Source organism: Lynx rufus, unplaced genomic scaffold, assembly GCF_022079265.1.
Source record: "Lynx rufus isolate CCGP_SWC_20201006 ecotype Redwood Valley unplaced genomic scaffold, mLynRuf1.p SCAF_8, whole genome shotgun sequence".
Taxonomy (NCBI): Eukaryota; Metazoa; Chordata; class Mammalia; order Carnivora; family Felidae; genus Lynx; species Lynx rufus.
The window spans coordinates 90,609,382-90,634,061 of NW_025814896.1; the positions used below are offsets into that span (position 1 = coordinate 90,609,382).

Consider the following 24,680-nt stretch of genomic DNA (forward strand, 5'->3'; position numbering starts at 1 on the left):
GCGTGGCTTGGCCGATGGCCCCAGCGGCTGCTGGAGGGGCGCGTGCGTGCGTGTGCGTGTATGCGTGCGTGTGTGTGTGTTTATGTGTGTGTGTGTTTTGCTGTCTGGCCAAGGAGCCGCCTCTTCGTCCTGCCCTGGTTCTCGTGCGCTGGCGGCTTCGGAGGCAGCTGCTGCGCCTTTCGCCAGGCCTCAGATGTGGTCGGCTCGATTTCCTCCCCGCTGGCCCCTGGCCGGGCCGCCACCGGCTGCTCGAGGCAGGGGCTTCCGTCGGGAGAGCTGGCCGCGTTGGCCACAGATCAGGGGGCGGTGCCTGGACTGGGCTCCCCGCCCCCACCCAGCACGCACCCCGCCAGCTGCCGGGTCGCTCCGGCGGAGGATGGCGCTGCTGGGGGAGGAGGCTTCCGTGCGGGCGCTGCGTGGTGGGGCTTTACCTTGGACCTTGGTGGGAGCACAGCGAGCTACAGAGAACTTTTGATGGGCGGGGAACTTCAGGTTCCTCACCCCACCTCACCCACACCCAGTTTTCCCCTTCAGAGTGCGCTCATCTTGTAGGATTTTTCCTACTTTCTCCCTCCCCTCCCCTCCCCTCCCCTCCCCTCCTCTCCTCCCTCCCTCCCTCCCTCCCTCTGTGTGTGTGTGTGTGTGTGTGTGTGTGTGTGCGCGCGCGCGCGCGCGCGCGCGCGCGCCTGTTGGGGAGATGGGTAATACAAACAACTCCGTAGCAACAGAAATAGCAAGAAGAAACTTCATCCACAAATTCCTCTCCCTGAAGCCCCCTTCCAGTCTTTGTTCAAGCGTAGTGTGTGTGAGGTTTCAGGTGTGTTGTACCTACTCTATTCTAACACTTTCCCCTTAAATAAAAATCTGATACTTCAAATGAATTATGGGGGCTATGAACAAGAAAATATTCCCATTCTATACTACCATGCGATGAGCATTGTTAACATTTCTGCGTATTTTCCCTTGGTGTTTTGTGTGTGTGCACAAGCGTGCATCGTGGACAGAACTGAATTCTTAAATTGGGCAATATTTTGAATCTTGTTTCGTTTTTCCACTTCAAATAGTGTATAAACACTTCCCCGTCATAAAAACCCTCAGGAAGCATCTATTTATGAGTACAAGTACATTCTTGAGTTTCTTTTTTCATTTCAGACATTTCCCTGTGTTTTTATAAAAATGTTCTTTTTTTTTTTTTTAACGTTTGCTTATTTATTTTGAGAGAAAGAGCATGCAAGCGTGAGCTGGGCAGGAGCAGAGAGAGAGGGAGAAAGAGAATCCCAAGCAGGCTCTGCACTTGTAGCATAGCCCTGAGCAAACGCTAGGCTGTTTGGACATCCTGGCCCTGGAACTTAGGAACTCTGAGATCATGACCTGAGCTGAAAGCGAGAACCGGTCCCTTAACCGACTGAGCCACCCAGGCACCCCAAAACGTTCTTATTTTTTTTTATCGTTTTAAGCAGTTATACATGTACTGATGAAGTAGTATGTATTATAATTGTTCTTACGTATTATTTGGGTGTCATCCTTGGGTAGGGACCATGTTCATCTTCTCTGTATCCAATTTTAGTATGTGCTACCAAAGCGAGCACTCTTACATATTATTTGAAACATACTTGACCTAGTGTTTTACGTACATTAAACAGATAAAGCATGATAATGCACACATGTGAAGTACCTACCCAAAATAAAAACTAGAACATTGCCAATATCACTGAAACCACCTGGGTGTTTCCCCTAGCCCTGTACCCCTTCTTTACCGAGGTTACCAATCCCTTGAATTTTGTGTTTATCATTCCCTTGCTTTAAAAACAAGTTTTAATTACATACATTTTATTAAATCTTATACATTTAATTTTATTTTTTTGTTTGAGCTTTGTAGAATTGGTAGTCTATATATAGTCTTCCGAGGCTTACTTTTTTTTTTTTTTTAACTCAGTGTAGTTTCTGAGATTTGTTTGTGTTCCTGTGGTTCATTTGTTTGCACTGCTGTATAATATTCTTTTGTCCCTCTGGTTGGTGGGCACTTAAACGTATTTCCACAATTTGGTTTTTATGAGTAATGCTGCGATGAACCCTTGAGTACACATCTCCTGATGCATGTGTGCAGAGTTTCTCTGGGAGTGGAATTGCAAGATGATGGGGTATGGGTATGTTTAACATTAAAAGAAACACCACAAACCTTTCCAAAATGGTTCTTCTGTTTTGCCCTCTACTAGTGGTGTGTGAGAAAAAAAATTCCTGCTAAACCCCACCAGCACTTCGTGTGAAACAAAAGTACCCTTTCATGGGACTTATTAGGTGCTAGGTACTATTGTAAGTGTTCTTCATGTGTTAATTTGTTTAATCATGACAACCTTGTGAGGTTAGGTACTGTTATTAACCCCTGATATACAGATGAGGAAACAAAGGCACAGAGAGGTTAACTTTTAACCCCAGATTTACAGATAAAGGAATGAGACACAGGTTAACTAACTTGTGGAAGTTCACACAGCTAGTAACTGGTGAGGGCAAAATATGAATTAAACAGTCTTTTTTTTCTTCATTTTGAGATCTTGTTCATTTTATTAAAATAAAGTTATTAAAATAAGAGTAAGCTAGATTCCAATTAACCAAGATTGTACTTCAAGTGATATCTTAGCATCCTGTCCTACCCTAAGTAAACTAAAGAGGCATGCTAATACATGTACAGAATAACAATTAGGATGAAAGAATGAATATTTATGTACTTTATTTTCCAAAGAAAGGTTGCCATGTGGAAGAAAAGGCCTAAGACAAGTATTTATAAAAGAAATAACAACATATTCTATGGACATTGTACCAGTACTTATTTCAGAAATAGCCAGTGAAGGGCACCTGGGTGGCTCCGTCGGTTAAACATCTGTCCCGCTTCGGCTCAGGTCATGATCTTGCGGTTCATGAGTTCGAGCCCTGCGTCAGGCTCTGTGCTGACAGCTCAAAGCCTGGAGCCTGCTTTCGGATTCTGTGTCTCCCTCTCTCTCTGCCCTACCCCACTCGCTCACTCTCTCGCTCGCTGTCTCAAAAATAAACACTAAAAAAAACTACTTAAAAGACAAAATATTAAAAAAAAAAATAGCCGGTGAGACTAGGAACGATTGGACATTGATGATTTTTCTCTAGTGTATACCAGCAGAATTAAGCTAAAACTAAATGCTATATAGAGAATATAAAATGGAGTCTCACAGTGGTCTTATTTTGTATTTCTCTGATTACTAATGGAGTCGAGTATTTTTTTTTTCATATGTTTATTCCCCATTTTCTTTTTGTGAAGAAGAACTAACAAAGCACTTTAAAACCATTCCCCTATTGTTGGGACACTTAAGGTATTTGTAATTTTTTACCGTTAATGCTTCAGGGGAAATCTTTGGCACATGTAACTTTTTTGTTTCTTTAATTGTCTTATTTTGTTTACATTTCCTGAAGTGAGATTAGGAATACTTAATGGTTAAAAATCGCTGTGCTCTTCTGGATTGCTTTGTGATCTTGCGAAAGTTACTTAGCCTCTCTGTGTTCAGGGTCCTCATCTGTGGAGGTACATCTCTATCTTGTAGAAGTTTATGATGATTGGAGGAAATAAGTGAGGGGGCAGTGATTAGCATGATGCTCAGCCCGTCTAAAAGTGTTCCACCAGAGTCCTTAGACTTTTCCTAGTTTCTCTTTCTTTCTTCCCTGAAACCACATTGATTACTGTTGGGGCAGAGGGCATGAACAGTGACAGCCTGTGCTTCTGCCAGATATGGTGAGCTCAGGGAATTAGGTCTGAGGTCATCAAGTCTAATTCAGCTTTTTCCCAAGCATCATCCCAGCCATTGAGAGATCTGCTACATCTGTATCCAATTTGTAGTAGGAAAAAAAAATTAGATTTTAAAGTGTTTTATTGATATGTACATACTAACCACAAGAGCCACTGCCCCCCCCCACCTCATACAGGAACACCCTTTGCCAATACGTGACAGTCTCCAGAAGTTAGACATAACCCCCGAGATTTGCTGTTTGCAGAGAGCTTGGTGTGGAGAGTGCAGACATGGGACCGGGCTAGCCAGTGTATACACACACACACACACACACACACACACACACGCACGCACGCACGCACGCGCACATCCCCTGAAAGGGCTCCCCTGAAAGTCTCCTTCCCCACTCACAGATTTGTTTCATCAGTAAATCCCAGGAGGGGAGAATCCTCTTAAGAGATGAATAATTGATCACCTCTAGACGGAGCGTGCCATAAATACAGCCCCTGTGCAATGAGACATTGGGGGAGGGGAGGAAGGGCTTGGCTGCCGACCTCTAGGACTAGGGGAAAGGGCGGAGCTGGGAAGTCCAACCCCCTGAACAGCTGCTGGAGGGCAGAGGAGCTGAGCTGCTGGCAGAGGCGGGAAAGTGCTGGGTGGGGTCTACTGGCCAGCTGGGTGGGGAGCGGCCACCACTGTCTTGGAATCCCACGAGAATTCGTTCTTGGAGATTCCACCGTAGAGGATGCACCCTAGACCGGCCCTACCTCCCAGCCATTGGCCTTTATTGACTGCAGGCTTTTTCATCCTGACTGGATATACCTTCCCAGACAGGTTTCTTCTAACATGGTGTGTAAGTGCTGACGGCCAGCAGAAAACCCTCTGGACTCTGTGCCTCTTATGACTCCTCCTTTCCTAGAGGCCCTGAGATGGTATGGTCAACGAGGACTTTGATCTCTCAAGATGGTAGTCTTTATCTTCCTTCCTTCCTTCTGTTTCCTTTGATAGGGGATTGCTGATTTGGTTTCAGTGTATTGATAGTCTGAGAGTCAGAAAAGACTTGGAAAAATGTAGTATTTTTCTGCCGCTCTCCCTGTGTTCTAGACAAAATGAGATGTTTGGGGATGTGGTTTCATACTTCTCTGGAGCCCCTCAGGTGGGGAGGGTGGGCTGTTGTTGAATACCTGCAGATGTCTGGGGGACCAGCTATGGGGAATTGGGAGCAGAAGGAGTTGGCTGTAAAGGGGGAGGTGGGAGGAACCTTGGGAATCCCGACTAGGCAGGGTACAGGGACCAATCCCAATAGAGGTTCCTAGACCACTGGAGGGAGACCTGGGTCCCCTCAGGGTTAGAATCATGAGGATGGGCTGGCAATGCTGGATGCACTTGGCAAGTCTTCATGAAGTGGGGTGAGGGATTAAGACTCTTCTTGGATCTGAGAAGGGGATTTAGTCTGTCTTGTAGTAACAAGCCCCTGTTGTCCCCCCATTGAGGGGCACCCCCAGCTTGGACAAGGCTGAGCTTGGGATGGGTCAGAGCCTTGCTAGTCACACTGTGAGGCAGGGAACAGACTGGGTAAGGTAGGGTATGTGGATCCCTACCTCCACATAAGGTAGGTATGTGGAGGTCAAGGCAAGGTTTTATACCTGGAAAGAGGCCATAAGAAGGGGCCCACTTTTGGTGGGCCTTTCTATGGAGGGCAGAGTTGGGGCAGGCTGTTCCAAGATGAGTTGTCAGGTTCCTAAGTCACTTATGACAAAGGTATTCCTGAAGGCACTGGCAGCTTCACGGGCGTCTATAGTGTGAACGTTGTTGCCAGGTGCCCAGTAGAGGAGCCGCCGCCGGCTTTGCCCAGAGCTTCACAGACCCTCTTTTCAAGGCTGCTAGCTGCCAGCTCCTGGGAGGAAGAAGCAGCAGATCTTTCTGAACATCTACTGAGTACTCTGCCAGGTTCTGAAAGTGTGATGGAAGCTTTAGTGCAGGAGCTTGCAGTGTACTTGGTCATACTCCCAGGAAGAGATCCCCCAACAGAAGGTGGCTGTGCATGGTGACTGTGGGGTCTGGTTCATACCCTGTGGTGGGCAGGACTGGTGAAGAAGGACTTCATCAGGGGCGCTTGGTTCCGTTTCTTCCCCCTACATTTAATCATTTCTTCCCATCACTGTCGTTCATCTTCATCTCCCTGCTGCTGCCTTACTCAGTTCAGGCCCTTACCCTGGTGTCGTCTCCTAACTGGTCTTTAGGCCGCCGGCCTTGTAGCCTACAGTCTGAGTTCCCCGGGGACATTTGGTTGCCCCTCCTAAAAGGTAAATCAGTTCTGCAGTGAGCCACAGGCCTGTCCTCACCACACTTCGTGCTCAAGCAGTGCTCCCCAGCTTAACCTTTCCCTGGGCCTGCAGGCCTTCTCAAGAATCTGTGCTTTTGCATATGCTTCTCCCTCCTCCAGGAATTCCTTCTCCTCCCCCTCCTCCAAAATACCTGCCTATCCCCAAGGTTACTTTGAGTTGAGATTTTTTTTTTTTTTTAAGTAATCTCTATGCCCAACTTGGGGCTCAAAACTCATGACCTCGAGATCAAGGACCACAGGGCTGGGAGAGATGGTGATGAGCATACAATTAATTCTCCCAACAGGTGTCTGAATCCTCCACAGCCTGTCTGCCATGGCTTCCCACTTGAACACCTCCAAGGAGGAAGCGTGGAGACAGGTGGACCTGATTCTAAATTCTGGCTTTATTTCCTATTACCTGTGCATCATGGACAAGTTCCTTAAACTCTCTGAGCCTCAGTTTCTTCATCTGTAAATTTGGGACAGGAATAGCTTTGCAGAGTAGTTTTGCCAGCCAGGTGCCCTCAAAGTGAGACTTTTCCTGACTCCCCTGTTCACCCGCCCAGATAGAAGTGACCCCCCACCCTGGGTTCCACACTGTTTTCACAGCACTCATGTGCTTTGGGGCATTTGTTTATAGTCTGTCTTTTTTCACTTATAAACGTCTTAATGTTCCTGAAATACAGTCTGGTTTTTAATGCCACCCCAAAATTTAGTGGCATAAAGCAATCATTTTATTATGCTCATGGAGCCCTTGGATTCAGAAGTCAGGGAGGATATGGCATGGGAAGCTTGGCTCTGGCCCTTGATGTTTTTAGGGCCTCAGCTGGGGAGGCTCAAAACTTGGAGGTAACTTGACCCCTGGGCTCAAATCCTTGAAGGATTCCTTTACTCACACATTTGGCAGGTGATGCAGCTATTGGCTGGGACTTCTCAGAATGTCAGCTCAGACACCTGCAGGTAGTCTTTGCATGTGGCCTGGGCTACCTCACAGCATAGTGGCTGGGCCTGAGAGTGTGCTGGGAGTCTTGAGGGAAGGTGAGACATCATCAGCAACAGAGATAGTGGCTGAGGTGGGGGCTGGGGGCACATAGAGTTGCTTAAAGGGGACACTGGCAGGTTGACAATTAGGAAGTGTGCACACACACCAAGGCTCAAATTGGGGCAGGAATGGGGAGGGAGGAGATAGAACAGAGAGGTGTTCTCACTTAGAATTGTTTGGGTCTGGTGACCAGGCACACTGGAAGAACACGGGTGACGTTGGGGTTAGGAACATTGGCGAGCGTAAGCATGCCGGCAAGAATAGGAAATTGGAAAAGGGGCTGTTGTAGGTGGGGAGAGGAGTTCAGTTCTGTTTGAGACAAGCTGGCTCTCTCTCGGCTTGTAACACGTCTCAGAGGTTGGAGCCAGCTGGAGGTTGGTTGAGAGGTCCAGACAAAAAGCAGACACTGAGGAACATCCTTGGAGTGGCACTTGCTGGAGCCCGGAGGGGAGCAAGGATTGAGAGAGAGAGCTTGGAAGGGTTTAGAGCTGGGGTATTTCTGAACTGAGATTTTGGAAGGGCCTCAACTAGCATCCACCCTCCAGCATTGTCCTGCCTCTCTGCCAGTAATCGCCTGATAACTGTCTTGTTCCTTTTTCAAGTCTCCATTGATAAGGACTTGCTGCCTCCTGCTTGTTAGGGGGGACAAGATTCAGTGCATTAGCATCTCTAAGTTTTAAAAGTCTTCCCTAGGGGCACCTGGGTGGCTCAGTTGTTTAAGCCTCAGACTTCAGCTCAGGTCATGATCTCCCAGCTGGTGGATTTGATCCCAGTGTTGGGCTCTGTGCTGACAGTTCAGAGCCTAGAGCCTGCTTCAGATTCTGTGTCTCTGCTCCTTCCCTGCTTGCGTTCTCTCTCTCTCTCTCTCTCTCTCTCTCTCTCTCTCTCTCTCTCTCTCTCAAAAATATATAAATGTTAAAAAAAAAATTTTAAGTCTTGCCTAAGTTGAGCCTAAGTTCACTTCTCTAAAGCTTAAGGTCACTCGAAACAGTGTACTGACAGACTTCAGATGTTCAAAGACTTTCATGAATTTATCTTCGTTAGAACCCAAAGGGTTCCTCTATGGTTTTGAACTGCCTGGCTTGCTCTGCTCTGTGCCCCCTCAGGGGGTAGCCCCAAGGGAAATCCTAGGTCAGGAAGGGACTGGGTGGGCAGAGTGGGGCTGTCAGTACCTGTGCTGTGGGTCCTGCTCCAGTCAGGTCATGGCTGTGTATGTGTCCAGCTATGGCTTGCAACCCACTAGTGGACTATAAAATCAATTTACAAGGTTGCAACCTGCCAGAAAGAGAGAGGGAGGGAGGCATTTGTGTGTCTAGTAAGGGGAAATATCTGTCCAACTTGTCATATATGTAAGTGCATAACGGGTCATGTTGTAAGATGCATTTCTTACTGTGGATTGTAGTAAAGAAGTTGGAAAAAATCCCGAGTTATAAGACCTTTTGAAACTGCCAAATCATGGGGTGCCTGGGTGGCTCAGTCGGTTAAGTGTCTGACTTTGGTTCAGGTCATGGTCTTGCAGTTCATGAGTTCAGGCCCCATGTTTGGCTCTGTGCTGACAGCTCAAGAGCCTGGAACCTGTTTTGGATTCTGTGCGTGTGTGTGTCTGTGTGTCTGTCTCCCCCTGCCCCCACTTGTGCTGTCTCACTCTCTCCCTCAAAAATAGACGTTAAAAAAAAAATTGAAGTTGCCAAATGATCACTCTGCGTGTATCATCAGCTAGTCTTTCACCTCTCCTGATTCCAAAGACATTTTTTTAAACACCATTTATTAATGTTTATTTACTTTTTGAGGCAGGGAGAGAGCCTGAGGGGGGAAGGGATAGAGAGAGAGGGTGATACAGAATCTGAAGCAGGCTCCAGGCTCTGAGCCGACAGCGCAGAGCCCGATGTGGGGCTCGAACCCACAAACCATGAGATCATGACCTGAGCCGAAGTCAGCCGTTTAACCGACTGAGACACCCAGGTGCCCCGTCCGAAGACATTTTTTAAAATTTTTTTTTTTTCAACGTTTATTTATTTTTGGGACAGAGAGAGACAGAGCATGAACGGGGGAGGGGCAGAGAGAGAGAGGGAGACACAGAATCGGAAACAGGCTCCAGGCTCTGAGCCATCAGCCCAGAGCCCGACGCGGGGCTCGAACTCACAGACCGCGAGATCGTGACCTGGCTGAAGTCGGACGCTCAACCGACTGCGCCACCCAGGCGCCCCCGAAGACATTTTTATGTGCAGTGCTGCCATCTTTGATTTGCACATACATGATTTGGGGCCTAAGTATAAGACCCTGTTAACCCTGTTAGATTTTTTTTTTCTCTCTCCAGCCTGTTGACCTTTTGGCATCGGGTCCTGTCAGTCAACCTGTCTCTATCCGTCTTATTTTCAACATTTGACTGTTTAATAAGTGTGCCTTCTCTATTATTCTTGATAAATATGTTGAACAGGACAGTTCTGAGGACAGAGGCCTGTGGCAGACCACTAAAGACCTTCCCCCTCCAGCTGACACACCACTTGAGTTTGAGTGTAGTCATCCTGCCAGTGGTGAGCCAGCCTGTCTGGCCCTGTAATTAATTCTCTGGCCCACGAAGGGATCATGGCAGATCTTAGGAAACTTCAACATCTGTAGCCCAAGTTACAAGTGCAAATGCCTGCAAGGGCTTGGCAAGTAACACAAACGAATGAAGTGATCATGAATTCAGGCAATTAATAAGTAACCTCTGACCCCTGGCCTTGGTTTCAAGAAAGCAGTGTCAGATGGCGAGTGTGGGCGTGACCTGGAGTGGTAGCTGTTGCTCTTCTGCCGGGTGAAGTGTGGACCTTTGAGATAATCTGGGTTTCGTGTAAAATTTGATTATTATTTTTTTAGTGTTGGAAAGACAAATAAAAATACTGCGTAGGCCAAACAAAACAGATCTGTGGCTCATTTGGCCTGCAGCCCTTGAACTGCCTTGCTTGCTTGAGTTTGTGACCTGTGAGGCAGGATGTCTCCCCATCCCCTGGTCTGATGACCATAGGACACAAAAGCAGATTAGTTGGATGTTGATGGCCTTTGGTGAACCTGGCTCTTTGTGGTTCATTTCCTCAGTCACCCATTCAGAAATCTTACTGGGGCAGACCTCGCTCAGTGGACTAAAGTCGGGAATGATCCCTGCCCTTTTCCCGCCTGAAGACAGCTTCTCCTGGCGGCATATTTCTTCCGGGATCACCAGCAGGTGTTGAGGAATGGATCAGTGGGATCCCCTGGCCGAGAAACTGCAGTTTAGAGTTTCTTAAAATCTCCCCACCCATCCTGGCTTTACTTTCCTTCCTTTTTGTGTCCACTCTGCCCTTCTCTTTTTGGTCTGAAGAGCATTTTCTTTCCCAGGAAATTCAGAGGCACAAGCGCCAGCCTAGCCCTTCCTTGTTCTTATTCACAAACCAAAAATAACTTTTTAAATCCTTTTAGTTGTCTTGACCATTTTGGGGAAGCCTCAGCTCACACAGCATTAGTCTTCCTGACACTGTTTTTGTAAATCCATGCTACTCCCTCATGTTTCTTCTGGGTTATGCGTGCTCCTTCTGTCTTTTACACAGAAGCGTGTAAAATTTGGCCACTTCAGACTTTGTAGCCTTTGCTGTCGTGGTAGTTTAGGTTTTGAGAAGGAGGGAAGGGACTACTGGGTGATCAACCACATTCCTAAGGGAAAGGTTTCTTTCCTAGTTCCGCGTTTGGAGAGATAGTCAGGGAAAGGCAGCTTAGTCTGTGGCCAGTGGGGGATGGGAAGCCTTTCCCTGGGCTGCAAGGGTGTTACTGCAGCAGCTGTGGGCAGGAGGTGCAGAAGTGGTTAAGATTTGGACTTTGTCTTGAAGGAGCTAGCATCTGGTGGGAGAGGCAGCTGCTTGAATAATAGTAGGAGCATGTGAAAAGTGCTAATAGAGGCATCTACAAGGTGCTATGGGAGGCTGGGGGAAGGAGCCACAGGTATGTCTGCCAACCAGGTCGGGGAGGAGGTGACATTGAGCTGGTGTTTGAGGATAAGCTAGAGTGGCCCCACAGAGGCTGGGCACGGCATTCCTGGCAATGAGAATTACATGTGCAAATCTCAGAAAAGTCTGTTGGAAAAGCATGTGAGTCCTTAGTGACCAGAGTTGGAGCAATGACGAGGATGGGGTGGGAACCGTAGGCTGGGCCTCTGCTCACCTCCCATAGGGCTGATCCCAAATCCCACCTTCCCACCACTGCTTTGGAGCCCAGGATGGCCATGTCTGACAGTCCGGGGACTAGTATCGTTTTAACCCTCTGTTTAATACACTTTATTTTAGTGTTTATAGAAAGGTTGCAAGAAAAGTACCTGGGACTCCCACATACTAAAATGGTTCACATTTCGCTTTGTCATTTTCTTTATATGTGTATATTTTTTATATGCATATAATACTTTTCTGAACCACTTGAGATTGTTAGAGATACTCTGTTCCTTTACCCTGAATACTTCAGTGTGTGTTGTCCGTGTCCTAAGGACAAAGACATCCTTTTACATAATCGGAGTAAAATAATCCCAAGTCAAGAAGACCGAGATTGACACAGTGTGATCTTATTCACATCCATATTCAAATTGCATCACATGTCCCAATGGTGTACGTTTAAGCTGTTTTCCCCAGTCCAAGATCTAACCCGTGAGCATGCGTTTCACCATCCTGTGTCTTCAGTAAGCTGAAGATGTTTGCAGAGATGTTTGTCTTTCTTGTCTTTGAAATTTTTGAAGAAAACAATCCAGGTGCTATCTCGAATGCCCTCCAATTTGGATTTATTTGATGTTTCCTCATAATTAGATTCAGGTTGTACATTTTGGCTGGAGTTCTGTGTGAGTGATGTTATAACCTTCTCAGTGTATCATATCAAGAATCTCATGTTGGTTGCAATATTGGTGATGATAACTTTGATCATTCGGTTAAGGTGATGTCTGCCAGATTTCTCTTTACTATTATAACTCAGTGATTTTTGAGGAAATACTTTGAGACCATGTATATATCCTGTGCCCCATCAAGCTTTCACCTGCTAATTGTAGCATCCACTGAGGACTTCCCAAATCCATCATCCCTCCTACATTTTTTTGTTGGCATTCTGTTGTAAGGAAGAACTTTCCTTTCTGGAGGGATGAATTCTGCAAACTGAATTTCACATTTTTGTATCAGCTTTTAAGTTGCTGGGCTGGGCCACCTGGCTCCTTCCTTTTTATGCCCTCCCCCTTCTGTGTGCTTTGCTGGGTACCAGGTGTATAGGGGTGGTTTTGGGCTTGGGAAGAGGCCTGGATCTTCATCCAAATAGCAACTTGCTTGTTACTGGCATGACCGGCTCGGCAAGAGGTGCTAAGCGCACGCAGTGTCCAATCATCAGTGTTTCCCTTGGGCCTGGCTGGGACTGGGAGTGGGAATGTCATCTTGTCGCCAGCTCTCAGAGCTCAGCCAGGGCTTAAGTGAGGACAGTAACAGGCAGAGAAAAAATACTGTGGGTTCCTTCCCACTGAAAAGCTGTGGCTGACCCCTTGTCCGGGCTGCATTTGTTCATAAAGGCTGCTCGCTCCCTCCCTGTACACACACACACTGCACACTTATGGCATATTGCTAGTTGGTGTGCTTGGTTAGCTTTCTCTTGACAAAAACCAAAATCAGTGTAGTCCTGGTGTCACTTTGGTTATTGAGAGTTAACGATCTTTTTGGGAACTCCTTAATAAATGCTTGGTTTCTGGGGAGCCTTGTCAGTGTGACTGATCTTAGGCTCTAAAAGGATGTGAGCGACAGAATTCAGAATTCTGGATTAGGACCTTTTAAAGACCTACCTTTCATTTTTGTTGGTGCAGCTAGCTGGGAAAGGAGACATGAAGATGAGTTCAGGTTCAAGCTGTATCAGAGACAGAGTTTGCAAGAAAAGCAGGGTTTAGGTGTGCATCTGAATGGTGTGAAGCAGGACAGTGCATTTCTAATATTATGGCTCATCTTTTTCCTCTTTTTCTCTCTCTCTTTCTTTCTTCAGACAGGCTCAGAGCTCAGCCCAGTTGATGGACCTGTTCCAGGTCAGATGGACTCAGGGCCAGTGTACCATGGGGACTCACGGCAGCTAAGCGCCTCAGGGGTGCCGGTCAATGGTGCTAGAGAACCCGCTGGACCCAGTCTGCTGGGGACTGGGGGTCCTTGGCGAGTAGACCAGAAGCCCGACTGGGACGCTGCCCCAGGCCCAGCTCACACTGCTCGCCTGGAAGATGCCCACGATCTGGTGGCCTTTTCGGCTGTGGCCGAAGCTGTGTCCTCTTATGGGGCCCTTAGCACCCGGCTTTATGAAACCTTCAACCGTGAGATGAGTCGCGAGGCTGGGAACAACAGCAGGGGACCCCGGTCAGGGCCCGAGGGCTGCTCTGCTGGCAGCGAAGACCTGGACACACTGCAGACGGCCCTGGCCCTCGCTCGGCATGGCATGAAACCGCCCAACTGCAACTGCGATGGCCCAGAATGCCCTGACTACCTCGAGTGGCTGGAGGGGAAGATCAAGTCTGTGGTCGTGGAGGGAGGGGAAGAGCGGCCCAGGCTCCCAGGGACTCTACCTTCTGGTGAGGCTGGCCTCCCAGCACCCAGCACCAGGCCACTCCTCAGCTCTGAGGTTCCCCAGATACCTCCCCCAGAGGGCCTGCCCCTGTCCCAGAGTGCCCTGAGCATCGCCAAGGAAAAGAACATCAGCCTGCAGACAGCCATCGCCATTGAGGCCCTCACACAGCTCTCCTCTGCCCTCCCTCAGCCTTCCCACTCCTCCTCCCAGGCTTCTTGCCCCCTCCCTGAGGCCTTGTCCCCTCCTGCCCCTTTCCGGTCTCCCCAGTCCTACCTCCGGGCCCCCTCGTGGCCTGTGGTCCCCGCTGAAGAGCACGCGTCCTTTGCTCCTGATAGCCCTGCCTTCCCTCCAGCAACTCCTAGGACAGAGTTTCCTGAAGGCTGGGGCACTGATACCCCACCAGCAACTCCACGGAGCTCTTGGCCCATGCCCCGCCCAAGCCCTGACCCCATGGCTGAACTGGAGCAGTTGTTGGGCAGCGCCAGTGATTACATCCAGTCAGTATTCAAGCGGCCTGAGGCCCTGCCCACCAAGCCCAAGGTCAAGGTGGAGGTGCCCTCTTCCTCCCCAGCCCCGTCCCCATCCCCCATGCTCCAGAGGGAGGCTCCCGCCGCACCCGCAGAGCCCGACACCCACCAGAAGGCCCAGACCGCCCTGCAGCAGCACCTTCACCATAAGCGCACTCTTTTCCTGGACCAGGCCCACGATGGCTCCTTCCCCCCTCCCACGGAGCCTCCTGCTCCGGGCTGGTGGGCCCCACCAAGTTCACCTGCCCCACGGCCTCCAGACAGACCACCCAAGGAGAAGAAGAAGAAGCCCCTGGCACCAGCTGGAGGTCTTGTGGGAACCGAGAAAGCCGCCCTTGGGATCAAGCCCAGTGTCCGGAAGCCCATTCAGATCAAGAAGTCCAGGCCACGGGAAGCACAGCCTCTCTTCCCGCCTCTGCGGCAAATTGTCCTGGAAGGGCTGAGGTCCCCAGCCTCTGAGGATGCGCAGGCACATCCACCTGCCCCTGTCCCAGCTTCACAGGGCTCTGCTGTCCCCTTGCCCCCAGAACCTTCTCTTGCGCTATTTGCACCTAGTCCCTCCGGGGACAGCCTGCTGCCCCCTACTCAGGAAATGAGGTCCCCTAGCCCCATGGTGACCCTGCAGCCGGGCTCTGCCGGCCCTCTTCCCCCTGCCGATGACAAGCTGGAAGAGCTCATCCGGCAGTTTGAAGCTGAATTTGGGGATAGCTTTGGGCTTCCCGGCCCCCCATCTGTGCCCATTCAGGACCCCGAGAACCAGCCAACATGTCTCCCAGCCCCCGAGAGTCCTTTTTCTACCCGTTCCCCCAAGCAAATCAAGATCGAGTCTTCGGGGGCTGTGACTGTGCTCTCAACCACCTGCTTCCATTCAGAGGAGGGAGGCCAGGAGGCCACACCCACCAAGGCCGAGAACCCACTCACACCCACCCTCAGTGGCTTCCTGGAGTCACCTCTTAAGTACCTGGACACACCCACCAAGAGTCTGCTGGACACACCTGCAAAGAGAGCCCAGGCTGAGTTCCCCACCTGCGATTGTGTCGGTAAGTCCACCTGGGTGTCAGGGAAAGGCGAAGCCTGGTGGGCTCATTCTGTTGTTTGGCAAACGTTTACTGTGTGCGAGTCGTTCTCTTGAGGGCTGGGGACACAGAAAAGAGCTCACACGCTAATGGAAAAGACATTGAAAGAAACAGACAGTGATGGGGCATGTCAGTGGAGGTGGGCATGGGCGCTTTGTCGCCCAGATGGAGGCAAAGGCATCGTAGAGGAGGTGGTGGTCCTTGTGTGTTGAGGCCTGAGCCTAGTGGCTGTGAGGGGGTAGGGCTTATTTGGACTGCTCTTGGTCTAGGGGGAGCAAAAGGAGAGGAGTACATGTGGGTAGGAACAAAAGGTGGCCTGAGATGCAGCCAGGGGCCAGGTCTTGCACAGCATAATGAGCTGAGGTCAGGAGTCTGACTTGATCTTATAGGTAATAGTGACCTCCTGAGGGTTTTAAAGCAAGTAATGATCTGTCACTTTGTGCTTCTGAAAGACTTTTCTAGCTTGTGGTGAAGAGGAAAGCCTGCCTGGTGGGGGAACCTATAAGAAAGGTGTCACGAGCCAAACAAGAAATAACAATGGCCTGACTGAGAGAGCGGGTGGGTGGAGGGCCTCTCAGGAGGAGGACCGTATGGGGTTAGGACAGCCCAGGTCTCTACCTTGGTGGTGCTGGTCCCGAAAAACATATTTGGAGGAGGGATGAGTTTGGGTAGGCTGAAAGCCTAGAGCTCTGAGCTGTGGGTTTGGACATAGTTAGCATCAGGTGGTGGCTGAAGCCTAATGGGTAAGAGCACTGAGGAATTGGTCCATTTCTGAGCCTTGCCTTCCAGTGAAAACACAGCGAAGGCTACGAGGACCGCTCCTGGGAGCTTCTGTGTCGGGAGGTCAGTGACGTTATCAGGAAGCCCCAGGTCTATGCTAGGCTGTGACTCTGCTATTTATGAGGCGTTCTGTAAAAGATGTGTTTCAGGTGTTGCTCAAAAAGCACATGGATGCTGGTGAGGAGCATGTTGAAATTCTTGTGATTTTATGATACACAAAACAAGTCTTACAAAAAGTCTGTGTTCTCTGCGTATTAAAATAAATTAATATTAGGTCAATTGTGTGACTAGTTGGGATGCTGTGTCCTTGTCAGGAAGGAGGAGCTGGGCTGTCCTGCCCACTCCAGCTACCCCAGACTCCTGTAGTCCAAATAAGGAATCACGTGGGGAACAAGGGCAAGTTGGCCCCCATATTTCTGTCTGAGAGTGCACAGAAGTGGAGGGTCCTGCCAAATGCTCACAGACATGTTTTGGGATTGTGGCCCCGTCGACGGCTAACCCTGTTCATTCTTGGATCTTAATAATGAGATGCCTTTGGGGGCCTCCTTATTTCTCAGCATTTTGGAGAGGCTTGTTCTGATCATAGGAATTGGGCCCTTACCTTTGCCCTTTTCTTTCTTTGCCTTGGTGTGTATCTGTCCCATCTGCCTGATAACTTAGTACATTGTTAGGTATTTCTTCCTCTGCAGAGTAGGACATAACCTTACATAATGCTTAGGCCATAGTTGGTCCTTACTAAACATATTAAGGGGCACCTGAGTGGCTCAGTTGGTTAAGTGTCTGTCTTCGGCCTACGTCATGACCTCGCCGTTCCCGAGTTCAAGCCCCTCGTTGGGCTCTGTGCTGACAGCTCAGAGCCTGGAGCCTGCTTCAGATTCTGTGTCTCCCTCGCTCTCTGCCCCTCCCCCACTCATGCTTGCTCGCGCGTTCTCTCTCTCTCTCTCTCTCTCTCTCTCTCTCAAAAATAAACATTGAATATATATATATATTAATTGGTAATATATCTATATGTGTATATTGTTGGGGCGTCTAGGTGGCTCAGTTGGTTAAGTGTCTGACTTTGGCTCACGTCATGATCTCATGGTTAGTGCGTTCAAGCCCCACGTCAGGCTCTGAGCCTGATTCGGATTCTGTGTTTCCCCTCTCTCTCTTTGCCCCTCCCCAGCTTCTTTGGGTGCTCGCTCTCTCCCTCTCTCTCTCTCTCAAAAATAAATTTAAAAAATATTTTAAAAAGAAATATTTTGTTGAATTCAATTATATGGATGTGATATTTTACCGAACTAGTTTTTGGGGGGTTTTTTTGGTTTGTTTTTTTGAGAGAGGGTGCAAGTGAACAAAGGGCAGAGAGAGAGAGGGAGAGAGAGAGAGAGAATCCTACGAGGGGCAGGGAGGGAGAGAGAGAGAAGTGGGGCTCATCTGAAGCAGGGCTGGAGCTCACCCGATGTGGGACTCGAACTCACTGACCATGAGATCATTATCTGAGCTGGTCAGATGCCTAACCGAGTGAGCCACCCAGGTGCCCTTGATCAAACTAGTTTTTTAAATTTGAATTCTGGGGCACCTGGGTGGCTCAGTCGGTTAAGTGTCCGACTTTGGCTCAGGTCATGATCTCATGGCTCATGAGTTCGAGCCCCGCATTGGGCTGTCAGCACAGAGCCTGGAGCCTGTTTCAGATTCTGTGTCTCCCTTTCTCTCTGACCCTCCCCTGTTCATGCTCTGTCTCTGTCTCAAAAATAAATACACATTTAAAAAAAATTAAAAAAAAATAAAGAAATTTGAATTCTAACTCCATCACTTCCTCGTGCACAAAATAAAAAGATAATAGTATCCCCTCACCAGGGCTGTTGGAAGGTTTAAATTAGTTGAAATGTATAAAGCACTTAGAATTGTGTCTGGCACATTGTAAACACTATAAGAGTGTTAGCTATCACCGAGCCTATTGAGTGCAGTAAGGCAAGAGAAAGAAGTAAAAATATACGTGTTTCAAAGGAAGAAAAGTATTGGCTATTACTTTATTCATCAGTCATTTGTTGATTACTAGTTCTGTACTAACTACCGTTAAGGATAAAAATTAGGAGACATGGTTCCTCTCTGAAGGACTCTCTGGTCTGCTTGAAGAGACAACAGAAACAATAAGATATTCAGTCACCCATTCAACAGCTGTTGGCCCAGTGCCTGTGCAGTCATAATGGATGTGGCTAAATGGTAAGAGCCAAGAGCGCTCCGAAACCCCGGGCTTGGTTGTTGTTAGGGAGGGTCATGTTTTCTTTTGGAAACTCTTGTTCCAGGCTGGGTTTTGAAACATGTAGTGAACACCGATGGGGAGAGGGGAGACGGTGGCCACTGAAGTCCCAGGCGTGTGTGAGCACCGTGTTCGGGGCAACAGAGCAGGCTGGCAGGCAAGCCGACAGGCCGGTAGCACAGGGGTGGACCCGAACCCTCAGGGCTCCACATTCCATCAGAGAGGACAAGTCTCAGCTTGAAGCTGGAGAGCAGAGGAGCAGGGAGGAGAGTGTCGGCATCACAGACACCAGGCAGTAGCAATGCCAGCAGCTGTTGCCTCTCAGCCCAGAAGGCGGGGCAGTGGGCGAGAGATAAGGGAAGTGGAGAGTCCTACCACCAGTCATTTATTGTTCTGGTTCGTGTTTTATCTGCATCTCATCCTAAACAGAGAATTAGAATCAAACCTACCTCATGGTGTTAAATGTTAAATTATGAGGTAATGCTTAGTTGGAAACAATGTACACACCTAAACGGTACATAAATGATCATCTCACCTACATTTAAAAAAAAAAAAAAAAAGTGGGGGGCACCTGGGTGGCTTAGTCAAGCAACCAACTTCAGCTCAGGTCATGATCTCATGGTTCATGGGTTTGAGCCCCGCGTTGGGCTCTGCACTGACAGCTCGGAGCCTGGAGCTTGCTTTGGATTCTGTGTCTCCCAGTCTCTCTGCCCCTCCCCTACTCACTGTGTTCACGCGCACACACGTGTGCACTCTCTCTCAAATAAAAACATTTGAAGAAAAAAAAAGGAAAAAGAAAAAGAATGGAAGGAAATACATCACTAGTGGTTGTCTCTGTGGTCAGTGGCTGACTTTTCCCTTATATGTTTTCTGAACTTTCTATAATAAAATATGCATTTTAGGGGCGCCTGGGTGGCGCAGTCCGTTAAGCGTCCGACTTCAGCCAGGTCACGATCTCGCGGTCCGTGAGTTCGAGCCCCGCGTCAGGCTCTGGGCTGATGGCTCAGAGCCTGGAGCCTGTTTCCGATTCTGTGTCTCCCTCTCTCTCTGCCCCTCTCCCGTTCATGCTCTGTCTCTCTCTGTCCCAAAAATAAATAAACATTGAAAAAAAAATTTAAAAAAAAAATAAAATATGCATTTTATAATCAAGAAATGTTTTGACAGCGTATCCTGGAAGTAGCTTGGAAGATAGATTGGTGAAGGGTAATAGCCTGTGGCAGAAAACTGGTTAGGAAGCTATTGAGAATAATAATAATAATAGTAGTAGTAGTAATGGTAATAGTAATAATAATATTTATGAAACACTTGCTCTATTCCAGGCACCGTGCCAAGTACTTTACAGTTAGTCATTTCATCCTAATAGTATCTATATGAAGGGGGTACTGTCAGTAGTTCCATCTTAATGACGAAGGAAACAAACTCAGATTCAGCAATTTACCCAGGTCCACATCTAGCACATGGTAAAAGTGAGATTTGAACCTAGGCAGTTGGACTCTTAAATTGTTCAATTGAGAAATGAGTCCTAAGTAAAATAGTGGTATTAGGTGTGAAGAGGGGCAAAGAAGGAGGGATTCACTTAGAAACAGTTTCTAGGTGCTGGGGGTTCATGCTAGGGAAAGCCATCCTGTTTTCCAGAAGTATCTGGAGACCCCATTTCTGGACTGTTGCTTCCATCAGCCAGTATGGCAGAATTTGTCTCTGTGAACTCGGGCTCAGGACAAGGGTTGGGAATAAAGGCTGCTCACTCTGGGATTGATGTCAGATGGGAACCATCTCATATTCCAGAAACTCATCCCCTCAACTGTGGTAGGTAGGTGCAGAGCAGGTCAGTATAAGGGAGAATTTTCCATGGAAGTGACGGTGAAGTTTGGAGATGCCATTACGCACTAATAACAAACAACTTTATAAAAGCATAGAAAGGTTTTATAGCATAGCAAAAGAAACTTAATATTCAATGTGGTGATGTATGCCAAATCGGCAGTTTTGGCCAATATAGGCTTTACTGGATAACCAAAAACCCAAACACCAAGAGCATTGTTTTTCCCTTGTATACGGACTATGAGTTTCTGAAGGTATGGATGGCCTTCATATGGACTTATTCTCCAAATCTTGAAATACTAGAATTAAAGGCACCCCTTGAAGCTTCAAAGAAATAAATTTAGAATATGTGAAAGGAAATGCCTTCCTCCAGAAGGTAGTGTGGTATGTAAAGGTTTGGGGAATCTTAGCACAAGTTGAAGTTCTATATTGAATTATTGGAGGAAGAGAGTATTGATACATTTCTAATATCTTGAGACACACATTTGAGATCCCCTTAACCATCCTGTAATACCACTGTCACAAGCTAGTGAGCTGCAATAACTAGGCTCTATGTATTTTATCTATCCCTACAAATGGGGAAATTCACAAGAGCCAGTTTAGGACAGGGAATGAGTTCAGGTGACTTTTTAGTGGGAATGCATCCTTGGAGATCACCTGCTCATCATTTCATGGTTAAGGAAACTGGTTTGTGTTAACTTTTTTTTTTTAAGTTTTTTTTTTAACGTTTATTTACTTTTGAGACAGAGACAGAGGGTGAACGGGGGAGGGTCAGAGAGAGATAGGGAGACACAGAATCTGAAACAGGCTCCAGGCTCTGAGCTGTCAGCACAGAGCCCGACGCGGGGCTCGAACTCACGAGCCGTGAGATCATGACCTGAGCCGAAGTCAGACGCTTAACCGACTGAGCCACCCAGGCGCCCCTTGTGTTAACTTTTGAACCTTGTCCTGATTTCTCCGAGGAGCATCCTACAGACAGCTAGAGACATCAAACTGTAGGAGAAGCAGATTAGGAGTTAGATGGTAGGAGTCGCCTTCACAGAAATGCTGTATTTTTATCCAGTTGATCATCTTGCCCTAAAGGAGTAGCCAAAGGCCAATACAAGAAAAAACCTCTCCTTTTGCCTAGAGCATGGTGAGAGTCTGGGTGAGGGGGGGGAGTGTTGTCCAGAAAATGTGGTTGGTAGCAGTGTCCACTGGGTGCTTCAATACAGACCATAGTTCTGAATGGGGGACACAGAGACTTACCCCTGTTTGCAGTAATGGAAAGTCTGTTTCCTATAGTTTTTATGAGAAAGTATCTCCCTCTCCCCCCCCACTCAGTTGGAGATAAAGAGGAATTTTATGTGTTTTAAGTATTTTTTTAGACAGCGGAATATTTGGATCCCAGCATAAAGGTGGAGAATATGACTTTGGGTAGGTGAGTATCAGAAAGAAGTTCCTGGAGGAGGTGATGTTTGATCTGAGTTTTAAAGGATAAGTGGAAGTTTAATGGATTAATAGGAAGAAGGTAGAGTGTTCCAGGCAAAGGGACATGAAGATTATGGAGATGAAAAATACATGAAAAACCACATGAAGATGTAGAGATGAGAAGACATGGGGAAATACAAGTAGTTGGTATATTGGATGAAAGATTGGGAGTGGCCAGAGAGGGGGAGTTCAGGGGAAGAAGAGACATACCAAAAGTAGAGAAACCAGTTTGCAAGCTCAGGTGTGGTTCAGGCAAGAAATAATCAGTGCCTGAACTCAGAGAATGACATTGAGTAGGAGGGAGGAGAGGAGTGGGTGGATAAGAGTAAGATTAGGAAAAAGAATTAATGGTTGGCTGTAAGTAAGGAAGAAGAGGGGCTCCTGGGTTGCTCAGTCAGTTGAGTGTCCAACTCTTGGTTTCAGCTCAGGTCGTAATCACACAGTTTGTGGGTACGAGCCCCGCATCAGGCCGTGGGTTGATAACATGGAGCCTGCTTGGGAATTCTGTCTCTCCCTCTCTCTCTGCCCCTCCCCTGCTCATGCTCTCCTTCTCTCTCAAAATAAACAAACATTAAAAAAAGAAATAGTACCTGTTTAAAACAAAACAAAAAAAGAGTAAGGAAGAAAAAACAGCCACAGGTGATTCCTGAAGTTGCTGAGTAGATGGTGGTGCCATTCACCAAGAATCAAAATACTGGGAAGGAAGCATGTTTGGACATCCAGCCTTTGAGATGTCTATGGGGTCTGAAGGTGTGCATCCATGTGGGTCTGTGAGTTGGAGGTTCTAGAGCAAACTGATGGCAGTTGAAGTTTCAATTATGATCATTTCACCAGGTTAAATGTATAGATTGAGAAGAGGCGTGCGAAGGGAGGATACTAGTGTTTAGAGGGTCTCAAATAGGATACTGTGAAGGAGGTGTGAAAGAGAGGTGGGAGGAAATTGAGGAAAGGGAAGCTTAAAGGACCAGCATATAGTTTGGGAGGTTGGGAGGGCTAAGAACCCAGGATTTAATGCTGAATTCTTCTTTGTCTTCCATGGTGTGTGTGTGTTTTTTTTAAATATTTATTTATTTTTGGGAGACAGAGTGCAAGCAGGGGAGGGGCAGAGAGAGAGGGAGACAGAGAATCTGAAGCAGGCTCCGAGCTGTCAGCACAGAGCCTGACGCGGGGCTCAAACCCACAAAACGCAGGATCATGACCTAGGCCGAAGTCGGACACTCAACCGACTGAGCTACCCAGGCGCCCCCATGATGTGTTATTATATGTGCACTAGTCTCATCAGTTAAATCCCAGGTTTCTTAGGATCAGGGACTGAATGTTGTATTTCTAAAACATTCAGACTAGTGCTGAGCACTGTGGTAAGTGCTCTTCATATTTTTTGGTTAACTAGTCAACCTTATTCTACTTCCATATTTAAACTCTACAAAGATGTCAGATGGGTTTAGGCACGATCTCCTTCCCTTTAATCTTTGTCATCAGTGAGTGTATCCATGTTATAAAGGTATTTGTGTCTATAACCAGCAGGCCTTGGCATGCTGCCTGCAGGCAGCCTGACCTGTGATTTTAGTTTAAAAACAAAACAAAACAAAACAAAAAATTCATCTAGCACACCTAATCCAGGGTAGGGCCCAACCATCTGCCTGCCCACTGTGTGGATTTATGGCTGCCAGGAAGCAATGAGCTAGCAGTTGGTTATTGACTGTCATGGAAATAGAATCTAATTAGTTCTATAAGCTTAATCTGGTCAGCTTGAAGTACACTGAAATTGATACAGGAAACTGAGGCATTTATATAGGATTGTTTGGAAAAAGAAGACCAGTACATAAAACTTTTGTGTGATCTTGACACCTATGCATTAATTATACCAGTTATCGTCTCTATCAATGGCATAAAGAGAAGAAATGCCTTGACCCAGGAAGACGGGAGGTTCATTTAGAAATTAAGGATCCTTCTTTCTGTTAGGCAGTCATGAGTAGTTTCTTGTGTTTAGTATCTCTTGCAGATAGCAGAAAGAATACATTTCATTTTTTCCCTAGCCTAGTACACAAGTGGAACAGAGCATATTTTTCTATCTTAATGAGCGTAAAATTAAGTGCATAGGGCAGAGAAAAGCACCTGGAGCCACATAACCAACATTTTCTCAAAAATTGGATTTTTCTCTCCTGAGCTCCTACCATGTATTTTAGGGAAAAAATTCACTTCTTTCTGCTCCAACTGCTCAAAATGAGACCTAAAACAGATTTCTCTTTAAGGAGAGTTGAGCTGTTTCCCTGCTCTACCTCTGTAGAGGAGGAAGACCTTACTACGGTGTTGGAGACTAAAAGGAGAATTAATGACTTAAAGCAAGGTAGCAAAATAACCCTTTCCTGAAACCTGGTGAAAGGAACGACAAAAACAGAAGAGAAAATTCGTCAACTGAAGTTTGGAAATAGCCCCAATCTTAAACCATGAATTCCAGGGGCTGTCTGCTAGCTTAAGATCAGTTCAATTTAAGGGGGCTCCTGGGTGGCTCAGTCAGTTAAGCATCCGACTTCGGCTCAGGTCATGATCTCGTGGTTCGTGGGTTCAAAGCCCCGCATCGGGTTCTGTGCTGACAGCTCAGAGCCTGGAGCCTGCATCAGATTCTTTGTCTCCCTCTCTCTCTGCCCCTCCCCCCTCATGCTATGTCCCTCTCTGTCTGTCAACAATAAATAAATGCTAGAAAGAAAGAAAGAAAGAAAGATAGATCAGTTGAATTAAAATAAAGGATGATATGATGTATACGACCCCCACTGTTGGGAGAAACACTGGAGGAGTCTCAGAGGGACCCTGAAGCTTGGAGAGATGGGCTGGAAACCATCCATCTAGAAGACATTCTGGAAAGTGGGGGATGCAAACCAGCCCCTTTTCCCTGCCTATTCCAGCTTCTGATGGGGATGAGGAATGGGGTGAGGACAGTTGGCCAGAGAGATTGGAAGCCATATCCTAGGAGCCAGCTTTGTAGCCGAGGGCCAGCAGCACCAAACAAAGGCCATTGTGCACAGAGAAATATTTGCTGAACCACCAAACAAAAATCCTGCAATCTGTGGGGCTTTATT

General features: G+C 47.5%; 1 protein-coding gene and 1 pseudogene across 5 annotated transcripts in view; one reads left to right on the plus strand and one right to left on the minus strand.

The window, feature by feature from the left end:
• TET3 (tet methylcytosine dioxygenase 3) overlaps positions 1–24,680 on the plus strand; it is a 107,209-nt gene that overhangs the window by 40,655 nt on the left and 41,874 nt on the right. For all 5 annotated transcript variants that reach the window (XM_047069015.1, XM_047069014.1, XM_047069013.1 and 2 more), the window contains one exon: positions 13,124–15,257. In XM_047069015.1, the coding sequence (XP_046924971.1) occupies positions 13,124–15,257 (2,134 nt within the window). The remainder of the gene's footprint in view (positions 1–13,123; positions 15,258–24,680) is intronic.
• On the minus strand, positions 1,489–1,587 carry LOC124504450 (uncharacterized; annotated as a pseudogene).